We start from the raw sequence: 14216 nt of genomic DNA on the forward strand, positions 1-14216 counted from the left end.
CTCCGGAAAGCAGACAGGGGTGGGGATGGATAAGCATCTTGGGTGGTGGGGTCGGATTGTAAATGGCGGAAGTGTCGGAGGATGATGCGTTGTATCCGGAGGTTGGTGGGGTGGTGTGTGAGAATGAGGGGGATCCTCTTTGGGCGGTTGTGGCGGGGGCGGGGTGTGAGGGATGTGTTGCGGGAAATGCGGGAGACGCGGTCAAGGGCATTCTCAATCACTGTGGGGGGAAAGTTGCGGTCCTGGAAGAACTTGGACATCTGGGATGTGCGGGAGTGGAATGTCTTATCGTGGGAGCAGATGCGACGGAGGCGGAGGAATTGGGAATAGGGGATGGAATTTTTGCAGGAGGGTGGGTGGGAGGAGGTGTATTCTAGGTAGCTGTGGGAGTCAGTGGGCTTGAAGTGGACATCAGTTACAAGCTGGTTGCCTGAGATGGACACAGAGGTCCAAGGTGGTGAGGGATGTGCTGGAGATGGCCCAGGTGAACTGAAGGTTGGGGTGGAAGGTGTTGGTGAAGTGGATGAACTGTTTGAGCTCCTCTGGGGAGCAAGAGGCGGCGCCAATACAGTCATCAATGTACCGGAGGAAGAGGTGGGGTTCGGGGCCCGTGTAGTTGCGGAAGAGGGACTGTTCCACGTAACCTACAAAGAGGCAGGCATAGCTGGGGCCCATGCGGGTGCCCATGGCCACCCCCTTTGTCTGTAGGAAGTGGGAGGAGTCAAAAGAGAAGTTGTTGAGGGTGAGGACGAGTTCAGCTAGGCGGATGAGGGTGTCGGTGGAGGGGGACTGGTCGGGCCTGCGGGACAGGAAGAAGCGGAGGGCCTTGAGGCCATCTGCATGCGCAATACAGGTGTATAGGGACTGGACGTCCATGGTGAAGACGAGGTGTTGGGGGCCAGGGAATTGGAAGTCCTGGAGGAGGTGGAGGGCGTGGGTGGTGTCACGGACGTAGGTGGGGTGTTCCAGGACCAAAGGGGAGAAAATGGAGTCCAGATAGGTGGAGATGAGTGCGGTGGGGCAGGAGCAGGCTGAGACAATGGGTTGACCAGGGCAGGCAGGTTTGTGGATTTTGGGAAGGAGATAGAAACGGGCCGTGCGGGGTTGGGGTACAATGAGGTTGGAGGCTGTGGGTGGGAGGTCCCCTGAGGTGCTGAGGTCATGAATGGTGTTTGAGATGATGGTTTGGAGCTCGGGTGTGGGGTCATGATCGAGGCGGCGGTAGGAGGTGGTGTCGGAGAGTTGGCGACATTTTTCCATCCCCACCCCTGTCTGCTTTCCGGAGAGACCACTCTCTCCGTGACTCCCTTGTTCGCTCCACACTGCCCTCCAACCCCACCACACCCGGCACCTTCCCCTGCAACCGCAGGAAATGCTACACTTGCCCCCACACCTTCTCCCTCACCCCTATCCCAGGCCCCAAGATGACATTCCACATTAAGCAGAGGTTCACCTGCACATCTGCCAATGTGGTATACTGCATCCACTGTACCCGGTGCGGCTTCCTCTACATTGGGGAAACCAAGCAGAGGCTTGGAGACCGCTTTGCAGAACACCTCCGCTCAGTTCGCAACAAACTACTGCACCTCCCAGTCGCAAACCATTTCCACTCCCCCTCCCATTCTCTAGATGACATGTCCATCATGGGCCTCCTGCAGTGCCACAATGATGCCACCCGAAGGTTGCAGGAACAGCAACTCATATTCCGCCTGGGAACCCTGCAGCCTAATGGTAACAATGTGGACTTCACCAGTTTCAAAATCTCCCCTTCCCCAACTGCATCCCTAAACCAGCCCAGTTCGTCCCCTCCCCCCGCTGCACCACACAACTAGCCCAGCTCTTCCCCTCCACCCACTGCATCCCAAAACCAGTCCAACCTGTCTCTGCCTCCCTAACCGGTTCTTCCTCTCACCCATCCCTTCCTCCCACCCCAAGCCGCACCCCCATCTACCTACTAACCTCATCCCACCTCCTTGACCTGTCCGTCTTCCCTGGACTGACCTATCCCCTCCCTACCTCCCCACCTATACTCTCTCCGCCTATCTTCTTTTCTCTCCATCTTCAGTCCGCCTCCCCCCCCCCTCCCTATTTATTCCAGAACCCTCACCCCATCCCCCTCTCTGAAGAAGGGTCTAGGCCCGAAACGTCAGCTCCCGAAATGCTGCTGGGCCTGCTGTGTTCATCCAGCCTCACATTTTATTATCTTGGATTCTCCAGCATCTGCAGTTCCTGTTATCTCTAGTAAAGACGCCAATTTGGTTTTAATACAGCTCATTAGATTTACAAATTGGAAAAACTTCCATTTGCAATAATGTTAAAGATGGGATGTTTCCTTATCAAAAATAAATTTCCTGGCCATACAGTGGGTGGACCTGTGCCAGTTCAAGATGACTCTCACCACTATTTTCAGGACAGTTAAAAATAGGCAACCAACTCTGACATCCCCTGAAAGAGTAACAACGCCTGCCTAATTATTAGATAACACAGTTTAGAGCTGGATGAACCCAGCAGGCCAAGCAGCAGTGGAGCAGGAAAGCTGACGTTTCGGGTGTAGACCCTTCTTCAGAAATGGGGGAGGGGAAGGGGATTCTGAAATAAATAAAGAGAGAGGGGGAGGCAGATAGAAGATGGGTAAAGGAAAAGATAGGGGCAGGTGTAGCATTTCCTGAAATTGCAGCAAGTGCTATACTTGCCCCTCCACCTGCCCCCTCACCCCCATCCCAGGCCCCAAGAAGACCTTCTACATCAAACAGATGTTCACCTGCACATTTGCTAATGTGGCAGCCTCTACATCGGGGAAACCAAGCACAGGCTTAGGGACCGCTTTGTGGAACACCTGCACTGTTTGCAACAAACAACTCAGTCACAAACCATTTCAACTCCCCCTCCCACTCCTCAGGCGACATGTTCATCCTGGGCCTCCTGCTGTGCCACAACCTGCAACCTTCAGATGGCACTGAACAGCACCTCATATTCCTCTTGGGAACCCTGCAGCCCAATGGTGTCAATGGAGACTTCACAAGCTTCAAAATATCCCCTCCCCTGACTGCATCCCAAAACCAGCTTAGCTTGTCCCCGCTTCCCTAACCTGTCCTTCCTCTCACCTACCCCACCCTAACTCTCCACCTACACTCATCTTTACTGGCTCCACCTCCATCCCTTTGACCAGTCTGTCTCCTCTCCATCTATCTTCTCCTTTATCCATCTTCTATCTGCCTTCCCCCTCCCCAATTTCTGAAGAGGGTCTAGGCCGAAACATCAGCTGTCCTGCTCCTCTGATGCTGCTTAGCCTGCTGTGTTCATCTAGCACTAAACCATGTTATCTCAGATTCTCTGGCATCTGTAGTTCCTACTCTTTATGTCTAATTACTAACTGCTCTCAAACTCAGGTTTCACCTGTCCATCCATAATTTAAGACACTTAACAAATGTGGACTTGTCTGCATTGGGAATAAAATGACAGAATCTGTTAATGGAAGACTCTCATGATTTAGACTTTTTACAAAGCAGAATGCTGCCAGCATACAAAAACCTAAAAAAATCATTATTTGCATATCCAAGCTGAGCTGGATGTCAATCAACTATTACACATCATATGTGAAAAGAACTGCCAAAGGATACAATTACTAAAAAGTGGAGACACACGAGACTGAAAAGCTATTCACAGCTAAATCTGTGGATGGTTTGGTACATGGTTCTGTTTTTGCAACTGCTGAATTGGAGCAGGAGATGGAGTTAATGGCAACTGCTAATACATTTCAGGCTGCTGCAATATACATTGTACATCTGTTTTATTCACTCATTGGACGTGGGTGTCACTGGCTGGAACAACATTTATTGCCCTTCCTTAGTTATCCTTGACAAGGTGCTTATGAGTTCCCTTCTTGAACCTTCACAGCTCATGTTCTGTAGGTGGACCCACTATGCCGTTAGGGAGGTAGTTCTGGAATTTTGATCCAGTGATGCTGAAGGACTGATGACATATTTCCAAGACAGGATGGTGAGTGGTTTGGAGGAGAACTTGCAGGTGGCAGTTTTCCCCACATATCTGCTACTCCTGTATCCTTCCTGCACAGATAGTCAGTGCCAAAACAAAACGTTAAAACACAAAGTCTTGATAGCTGTGGTGAGTTCGTCTGAAAGGTTAAAAGGAGACAAGACAAAAGCAAAGAGAGATAATGGGAACTGCAGATGCTGGAGAATTCCAAGATAATAAAATGTGAGTTTGGATGAACACAGCAGGCCCAGCAGCATCTCAGGAGCACAAAAGCTGACGTTTCGGGCCTAGACCCTTCATCAGAGAGGGGGATGGGGAGAGGGAACTGGAATAAATAGGGAGAGAGGGGGAGGCGGACCGAAGATGGAGAGTAAAGAAGATAGGTGGAGAGAGTATAGGTGGGGAGGTAGGGAGGGGATAGGTCAGTCCAGGGAAGACGGACAGGTCAAGGAGGTGGGATGAGGTTAGTAGGTAGGAGATGGAGGTGCGGCTTGGGGTGGGAGGAAGGGATGGGTGAGAGGAAGAACCGGTTAGGGAGGCAGAGACAGGTTGGACTGGTTTTGGGATGCAGTGGGTGGGGGGGGGGGGGGGGGGGGGTGGTGGGGAGGAGAGCTGGGCTGGTTGTGTGGTGCAGTGGGGGGAGGGGACGAACTGGGCTGGTTTCAGGATGCAGTTGGGGAAGGGGAGATTTTGAAACTCATGAAGTCCACATTGATACCATATGGCTGCAGGGTTCCCAGGCGGAATATGAGTTGCTGTTCCTGCAACCTTCGGGTGGCATCATTGTGGCACTGCAGGAGGCCCATGATGGACATGTCATCTAGAGAATGGGAGGGGGAGTGGAAATGGTTTGCGACTGGGAGGTGCAGTTGTTTGTTGCGAACTGAGCGGAGGTGTTCTGCAAAGCGGTCCCCAAGCCTCTGCTTGGTTCCCCCAATGTAGAGGAAGCCACACCGGGTACAGTGGATGCAGTATACCACATTGGCAGATGTGCAGGTGAACCTCTGCTTAATGTGGAATGTCATCTTGGGGCCTGGGATAGGGGTGAGGGAGGTGGTGTGGGGACAAGTGTAGCATTTCCTGCGGTTGCAGGGGAAGGTGCCGGGTGTGGTGGGGTTGGAGGGCAGTGTGGAGTGAACAAGGGAGTCACGGAGAGAGTGGTCTCTCCGGAAAGCAGACAGGGGTGGGGATGGAAAAAAAAACTCTGACAAAAAGGTGCCACTGAAATTCCAAAGCACAAGCAATACAATGAAATACAATCCCTACTTAGGTGCCAAACAAAAGTTTAAAAAACCCAGAAGAACTGCAGATGCTGTAAATCAAGATTGAAAACAGTTGGATTTAGATTTAGACGTTAGAAGTTTTCTTTACAGATGCTGCCAGACCTACTGAGCTTTTCTAGCAACTGTTTTTGAAACAAAAGTTGGAGTTGACTGTTCCAAAATCAGGGCAGATATCACAGTCCCATTCCAAGGGAGGTTGCCAATAGATAAAATGTAAGCTGCAACATACAACATAGACCACAGACCACATAACCATAAAATTCCACACATAACATTTGAAGACAAATCATTTGCTGCCATGCAATTGCCCAGCAAAGTGGTGGTGATAATCTGGAGGATTGTACTTGAGAAAAGAAAAGCTTAAAAACCCGTTGCCAGAAATATAAACCTAATTAGTTGATTAATCTCCTTTACAGAAAGGAACTTGAGCATTTCCAAAATATAGTCCACACGTATGGCTCTTGCTCATATGAGCTGAAGTGAACTTGTTAACTGTCCCTGCCAGTTGAACAAAGTAGTTTCTAGACCACTTCAGCTCTGAAGAAGAGCCACCTAGACTCGAAACATTTGTTTTCTCTCCACGGATGCTGCCCAACCTGCTGAGATCTTCAGTATTTTGATTTTGGTACATGTTCCAGCATCTGCAGTAATTTGCTCTTAAAACCATGTTTCCAGCATTGCTGAAATTCCACGAACAAATTTAAAATATGTAGGCCTTCTAGGTTTCATAGAAGCTATGAATTATGCCACAATTGATTACACAATGATCATTTACAGTATGCTGTTTTTTAAGGGCCATAGAGGTACACAGATAGTAGGAACTGCTTTTGCAGGAGTCCAAGACAACAAGGTCTAGTGCTGGATGAACACAGCAGGCCAGTTACAGATCAGTGTTCTTGTGCTCTTTCATTTTTAATATGTGCAACGACAGGGCCCAACATATCACCAGCAGCACGTTCTATCACTCTACGTGGCAAGAACCCAAATTTGACAGATCAGACAGTCAGTAATGGACCCTCCCAAAATTTCCATATCCCCTCCATGTCAGGGCTGAAGGCGGGTCCAGGCCCAAAATTTCGACTGACCTTTGTTCCTCCAGCTCCACACCCCACTGACTCGGATTCCAGCATCTACACTTCTTGCTATCTCCTAGTAACGACAGCCTTTGGCTCTGGCTGAAATGCCAATAAGCTAACAGACACAAAGCAATATAAGGCAAGGCATAGGTGGGGGCAAAGTGAGCAAACACTAGGACAGCAAAGAAGCAGGCCTTCCTGGCAGCACCATGCTATGCATGCCCGTACCTTGACAGAGGCCTGCCCTTGCATCAAGGAGATGCCATGATGGGCTGGCAGGTGGTGGAAACCATTTGCAAGGAGCACTTGCGACTGGTGGCCGTGAGTAGTTGCTGCCTAATGCGCAAGATGGAGGTTGTTTGGAGCCAGTAATGAGCTGGTTCTGCCAGGTGCATGCTGTTATTTTCTTGTTGTGCTTCCAGCTATTGAGCTTGTTTGGCAACTTTGCTAAGAGAGTGTGAATATTAATAAGACAGCTTGTGGTATTGATAAGGTGTTTAACAAGCAGCAATTCCCATCAAGTGGCTTCTCACCACTGCCTAGTGAGAATGTTGTCATGGAACTTGTGAAAAGCTCAAAAGATGGAGCAAAATGATCAAGTCAAGGTGGGCCTCACCACACTTGCTAGCCATTTTGGCCACAGATCTTGCTTTAGCCCATAATCATTCAGACTTCCCGCTACAAGATTCCATACAATGTTTTTCCTTCAGCCTACTGAGCAAGAGAGTGTGGTGAAGTCATGCTTACAATAATGACAAACTTCTTCCAGGCAAATTGCAAATCAGGTGAAAGGATTTCTGACAATAGAACTTCCCATCAGACATTAAACAGGTTTGAAATTCAGCACAAAGCCAAGTAGTTGAGAAACAGTCAAGAAATCAAGTAACATTAAGATTTTTAAAATGCTCAGATTGGTGAAGTTGTGGACAATACAGATGGTTGTCAAAGGATCCAGCAGGATATAGATCAGTTGCAGATATGGGTTGGGGATATGGCAAATGGAGTTTAATCTGGGCAACTGTGGAATGCTGCACTTTGGGAAATCAAATGTTAAAGGTAAGTATGTAGTTAATAGCAGGACCCCAAATGGCATTGATGTACAGAGGGATCTTGAAGTTCAAGCTCATAACTCACTGCGAGTGACCATGCAGGTAGATAGGGAGGTAAAGGCGGCATATGGCATGATTGCCTTTACAGGTCAACGTACTGAGTTCAAGAATCAAACTGTCATGTTGCAACTTTATAAGACTTTAGTTTGGCCACATTTGGAGTATTGTATTCTGTTCTGGTCACCAATATTACAGGAAGGATGTGGAGGCTTTGGAGAGGGTGCAGAAGAGATTTATCAGGATGCTGCCTGGATTTGAGGGTATGAGCTAGAAAGGAGAGGCTAGAAAAACTCTCCACCCATCTGGGCTCCATTTTCTCCACTTCGGTCCAGGAACTCCCTACCTACGTCCGGTGACACCACCCACGCCCTCCACCTCCTCCAGGACTTCCAATTCCCTGGCCCATAACACCTCATCTTCACGATGGACGTCCAGTCCCTATACACCTGTATTCCACATGCAGATGGCCTCAAGGCCCTCCGCTTCTTCCTGTCCCGCAGGCCCGACCAGTCCCCCTCCACCGACACCCTCATCCGCCTAGCCGAACTCGTCCTCACCCTCAACAACTTCTCTTTTGACTCCTCCCACTTTCTCCAGACTAAGGGGGTGGCCATGGGCACCCTCATGGGCCCCAGCTATGCCTGCCTCTTTGTAGGTTACGTGGAACAGTCCCTCTTCCGCACCTACACAGGCCCCAAACCCCACCTCTTCCTCCGTTACATTGATGACTGTATCGGCGCCACTTCTTGCTCTCCAGAGGAGCTCGAACAGTTCATCCACTTCACCAACACCTTCCATCCCAACCTTCAGTTCACCTGGGCCATCTCCAGCACATCCTTCACTTTCCTGGATCTCTCAGTGTCCATCTCAGGCAACCAGCTTGTAACTGATGTCCATTTCAAGCCCACCTACTCCCACAGCTTCCTAGAATACACCTCCTCCCACCCACCCTCCTGCAAAAATTCCATCCCCTATTCCCAATTCCTCCGCCTCAGCCGCATCTGCTCCCACAACGAGGCATTCCACTCCCGCACATCCCAGATGTCCAAGTTCTTCAAAGACCGCAACTTTCCCCCCCACAGTGGTCGAGAACGCCCCTGACCGCGTCTCCCGCATTTCCCGCAACACATCCCTCACACCCCGCACCTGCCACAACCACCCAAAGAGGATCCCCCTCGTTCTCACACACCACCCCACCAACCTCCGGATACAACGCATCATCCTCCGACACTTCCGCCATCTACAATCCGACCCCACCACCCAAGACATTTTCCCATCCCCACCCGTCTGCTTTCCGGAGAGACCACTCTCTCCGTGACTCCCATGTTCGCCCAACACTGCCCTCCAACCCCACCACACCCGGCACCTTCCCCTGCAACTGCAGGAAATGCTACACTTGCCCCAACACCTCCTCCTTCACCCCATCCCAGGCCCCAAGATGACTTTCCACATTAAGCAGAGGTTCACCTGCACATCTGCCAATGTGGTATACTGCATCCACTGTACCCGGTGTGGCTTCCTCTACATTGGGGAAACCAAGCGGAGGCTTGGGGACCGCTTTGCAGAACACCTCCGCTCGGTTCACAATAAACAACTGCACCTCCCAGTCGCAAACCATTTCCACTCCCCCTCCCATTCTTTAGATGACATGTCCATCATGGGCCTTCTGCAGTGCCACAATGATGCCACCCGAAGGTTGCAGGAACAGCAACTCATATTCCGCTTGGGAACCCTGCAGCCCAATGGTATCAATGTGGACTTCACCAGCTTCAAAATCTCCCCTTCCCCCAACGCATCCCAAAACCAGCCCAGTTCGTCCCCTGCCCCCACTGCACCACACAACCAGCCTAGCTCTTCCCCTCCACCCACTGCATCCCGAAACCAGTCCAACCTGTCTCTGCCTCCCTAACCTGTTCTTCCTCTCACCCATCCCTTCCTCCCACCCCAAGCCGCACCTCCATCTCCTACCTACTAACCTCATCCCACCTCCTTGACCTGTCCGTCTTCCCTGGACTGACCTATCCCCTCCCTACCTCCCCACCTATACTCTACTCTCCACCTATCTGGTTTCCTCTCCATCTTCAGTCCGCCTCCCCCTCTCTCCCTATTTATTCCAGAACCCTCACCCCATCTCCCTTTCTGACAGGGGGGTCTAGGCCGGAAACGTCAGCTTTTGTGCTCCTGATATGCTGCTGGGCCTGCTGTGTTCATCCAGCCTCACATTTCATTAGCTAGAAAAACTAGGGCTGTTTTCTCTGGAGTGGTGAAGGCTGACGGTAGACTTGATAGAAGTCTACAAAATTATGTGATGGTGTAGATGCCGTTGGCAATTTGAATTCTGATCCCAGAGGTAAAATTTCTAACATTAATACTAGGTGGCATGCATTTAAGCTGAAGGGGAACAGCTCAAACGGAGATGTGGGGCACGTTTTTTTTTAAAAAAAGTGTGGTAGATGGCTGCAATGCACTGCAAGGGGTAGTGGTGGAGGCAGATATGATAGGGGCATTTAAGTTAGATAAGCACATTAATATGCAAGGAATAGTGCAATATGGACCAAAGACAGGCAGAAGGGATTAATTTAATTTGGTGCCATGTTCAGCAAAACATCGTGGGCCAAAGGGCCTACTCCTATAGTGTAGTGATCCACATTACATGTACTATTTTAATCTTTATTTCAAAAGGAGGAATACCTATCTCCCAAATGTTGGAGATAATGGGAACTGCAGATGCTGGAGAATTCCAAGATAATAAAATGTGAGGCTGGATGAACACAGCAGGCCCAGCAGCATCTCAGGAGCACAAGAGCTGACGTTTCGGGCCTAGACCCTTCATCAGAGAGGGGGATGGGGAGAGGGAACTGGAATAAATAGGGAGAGAGGGGGAGGCGGACCGAAGATGGAGAGTAAAGAAGATAGGTGGAGAGAGAGTAGGTGGGGAGGTAGGGAGGGGATAGGTCAGTCCAGGGAAGGCGGACAGGTCAAGGAGGTGGGATGACGTTCGTCGGTAGATGGGGGTGCGGCTTGGGGTGGGAGGAAGGGATGGGTGAGAGGAAGAACCGGTTAGGGAGGCAGAGACAGGTTGGACTGGTTTTGGGATGCAGTGGGTGGGGGGGGGGGGGGGGGGGGGGGGGGGGGGGGGTGGAGAGCTGGGCTGGTTGTGTGGTGCAGTGGGGGGAGGGGACGAACTGGGCTGGTTTAGGGATGCAGTAGGGGAAGGGGAGATTTTGAAACTCATGAAGTCCACATTGATACCATATGGCTGCAGGGTTCCCAGGCGGAATATGAGTTGCTGTTCCTGCAACCTTCAGGTGGCATCATTGTGGCACTGCAGGAGGCCCATGATGGACATGTCATCTAAAGAATGGGAGGGGGAGTGGAAATGGTTTGCGACTGGGAGGTGCAGTTGTTTGTTGCGAACTGAGCGGAGGTGTTCTGCAAAGCGGTCCCCAAGCCTCCGCTTGGTTCCCCCAATGTAGAGGAAGCCGCACCGGGTACAGTGGATGCAGTATACCACATTGGCAGATGTGCAGGTGAACCTCTGCTTAATGTGGAATGTCATCTTGGGGCCTGGGATGGGGGTGAGGGAGGAGGTGTGGGGACAAGTGTAGCATTTCCTGCGGTTGCAGGGGAAGGTGCCGGGTGTGGTGGGGTTGGAGGGCAGTGTGGAGCGAACAAGGGAGTCATGGAGAGAGTGGTCTCTCCGGAAAGCAGACAGGGGAGGGGATGTCAAAATGTCTTGGGTGGTGGGGTCGGATTGTAAATGGCGGAAGTGTCGGAGGATAATGCGTTGTATCCGGAGGTTGGTAGGGTGGTGTGTGAGAACGAGGGGGATCCTCTTGGGGCAGTTGTGGCGGGGGCTGGGTGTGAGGGATGTGTTGCGGGAAATACGGGAGACGCGGTCAAGGGCGTTCTCGATCACTGTGGGGGGCATCCCCTATTCCCAATTCCTCCGCCTCTGCTGCATCTGCTCCCACGATAAAGACATTCCACTCCCGCACATCCCAGACGTCCAAGTTCTTTAAGGACCGCAACTTTCCCCCCACAGTGATTGAGAACACCCTTGACTGCGTCTCCCGTATTTCCCGCAACACATCCCTCACACCCCGCCCCCGCCACAACCGCCCCAAGAGGATCCCCCTCGTTCTCACACACCACCCTATCCTCCGACACTTCCGCCATTTACAATCCGACCCCACCACCCAAGACATTTTTCCATCCCCTCCCCTGTCTGCTTTCCGGAGAGACCACTCTCTCCGTGACTCCCTTGTTCGCTCCACACTGCCCTCCAACCCCACCACACCCGGCACCTTCCCCTGCAACCGCAGGAAATGCTACACTTGTCCCCACACCTCCTCCCTCACCCCCATCCCAGGCCCCAAGATGACATTCCACATTAAGCAGAGGTTCACCTGCACATCTGCCAATGTGGTATACTGCATCCACTGTACCCGGTGCGGCTTCCTCTACATTGGGGGAACCAAGCGGAGGCTTGGGGACCGCTTTGCAGAACACCTCTGCTCAGTTCGCAACAAACAACTGCACCTCCCAGTCGCAAACCATTTCCACTCCCCCTCCCATTCTTTAGATGACATGTCCATCATGGGCCTCCTGCAGTGCCACAATGATGCCACCCGAAGGTTGCAGGAACAGCAACTCATATTCCGCCTGGGAACCCTGCAGCCATATGGTATCAATGTGGACTTCATGAGTTTCAAAATCTCCCCTTCCCCTACTGCATCCAGCCCAGTTCGTCCCCTCCCCCCACTGCACCACACAACCAGCCCAGCTCTTCCCCTCCACCCACTGCATCCCCAAACCAGTCCAACCTGTCTCTGCCTCCTTACCCGGTTCTTCCTCTCACCCATCCCTTCCTCCCACCCCAAGCCGCACCCCCAGCTACCTACTAACTTCATCCCACCTCCTTGACCTGTCCGTCTTCCCTGGACTGACCTATCCCCTCCCGACCTCCCCACCTACACTCTCTCCACCTATCTTCTTTACTCTCCATCTTCGGTCCACCTCCCCCTCTCTCCCTATTTATTCCAGTTCCCTCTCCCCATCCCCCTCTCTGATGAAGGGTCTAGACCCGAAACGTCAGCTTTTGTGCTCCTGAGATGCTGCTTGGCCTGCTGTGTTCATCCAGCCTCACATTTTATTATCCCAAATGTTGGACTTGTCTTTCGAGCAGCACTGTGGGTCTAGCTGGTCCATAGGCTGCGACAGTTTAAAATAAGACAGCTCATTACCAACTTCTCCAAGGCTATCAAGGATGCACAGACAATCAAATGCCAGTGACACCTACTCACCAAAAACAAATGACAGAAGTCAGAAATCACAACGCCAGATAGTAATCCAACAGGTTTATTTACAATCACAAGCTTTCAAAGCACTGCTTCTTCATCAGGTGTTGGACTATAACCTGGTGTCCTGTGACTTCCGACTTCGTCCACTCCAGTCCAACACCTGCAACTCCACATGACAAACAAATGAAAAAGATTACACAAAACACTTTGCAGGCATTAATATTTCTACAGACAGCAATATCAACTAACTGCAATCATAACAGGGGCCTGGAGCCCCCCTTAGTGGTAGGTTTGTGAACAAAACTGCAACACCACCTGCAACACATTCCAGGAGACCAAAAATACCAGTATCATGGGTGACAATATTTCTATTGATAGTTTGACAGACTAAGACTCCACTGAAATGAAATAAAAACAGAAAAATGTTGGAGAAACCCAGGTCTAGCAGCATTTGTGGAGAGAGAAACAGAATTGATGTTTTGGGCCCAGTATGCCTTGTTCAGAACTGAAAGGAGCGAGAAAATTGTTTTTTTTAAAAAACACTTGACACGGGGGGACACCTTGTCACTGGTGCTACTAGACTTGCTGGGTTTCTCCAGCACTTTTTGTTTTAAGCTTTTCACTATCTACAATATTTGGCTTTTTCTACCACTAAAATTAATTTGTTCTACGACTAAAATGCAAATAAATTGGTCAACATAATTTGCTCTCATGTTAACAAGGCTGAAGAGTTAATCGGTAAGCACTTGAATGAGCCTTCTGAAATTGGAATTATTACAACAAAAACTGTAAATTAAGTTGCAAATTTAAAAATGCAATAACATTTCTATGCTGCAAAGCACATCAGTACATCCAACTAAATGTTCAATTCATACTCAATTATTGAGAGTTCAAATTCACTGTAACCAAGTGAAATCATTACCTGGAGGTGAAATAATGATCCGTGCTGGCTCTTTTAATGATACAAGTTGCTGTGACTCAGACTGCTGCATCTTTGCTTGCCGACTACTGAACAAAGCAGGTTGTCTATGCATCTTCTGAGACTCTGGTACTTTACAACCAGGCAATGACTGTTCTTGGTGAACAGTATTCAACAACGAATGGTGCAAATGATATTTCATCTTGTAATTTAGGTGGTTGTGCTTTAAAGAAGAAAGAGGTTAGGTGAAAAGACCAAATACAAAAAAGTGATCAAATTCCACACAATTGACATGAAAAAGGTAACAGTCACCTTTCTTTCTTCAACAGGAAGAACCTTACTTTTGCTACATTTCTGCTTTGATGATTTTTCTGTAGAAATAAAGTTGAGAATAACACTGAGCGTTAAACTCATTAAAGTAAAATCAGTACATCTGTATAAGTTAAATTTATGGATAGCAATTTCTACTCTTACAAGGTAGTAAAAATCTGAAATCCCAACATCCCTTCAGAATGAATGGTTATATATAT

At 50.0% G+C, this 14216-nt stretch overlaps 1 protein-coding gene across 1 annotated transcript in view; it reads right to left on the reverse strand.

Moving 5' to 3' along the window:
- Nucleotides 1–14216, reverse strand: part of LOC125456667 (bromodomain-containing protein 3-like) — a 143158-nt gene that overhangs the window by 18087 nt on the left and 110855 nt on the right. Inside the window, exons 17-18 of the mRNA XM_059648083.1 lie at nt 13999–14057; nt 13690–13909 (exon numbers count right to left, since the gene is read on the reverse strand). Of these exons, the coding sequence (XP_059504066.1) occupies nt 13690–13909; nt 13999–14057 (279 nt within the window). The remainder of the gene's footprint in view (nt 1–13689; nt 13910–13998; nt 14058–14216) is intronic.

This window comes from Stegostoma tigrinum, chromosome 8 (genome assembly GCF_030684315.1).
Source record: "Stegostoma tigrinum isolate sSteTig4 chromosome 8, sSteTig4.hap1, whole genome shotgun sequence".
In the NCBI taxonomy this organism is placed as follows: Eukaryota; Metazoa; Chordata; class Chondrichthyes; order Orectolobiformes; family Stegostomatidae; genus Stegostoma; species Stegostoma tigrinum.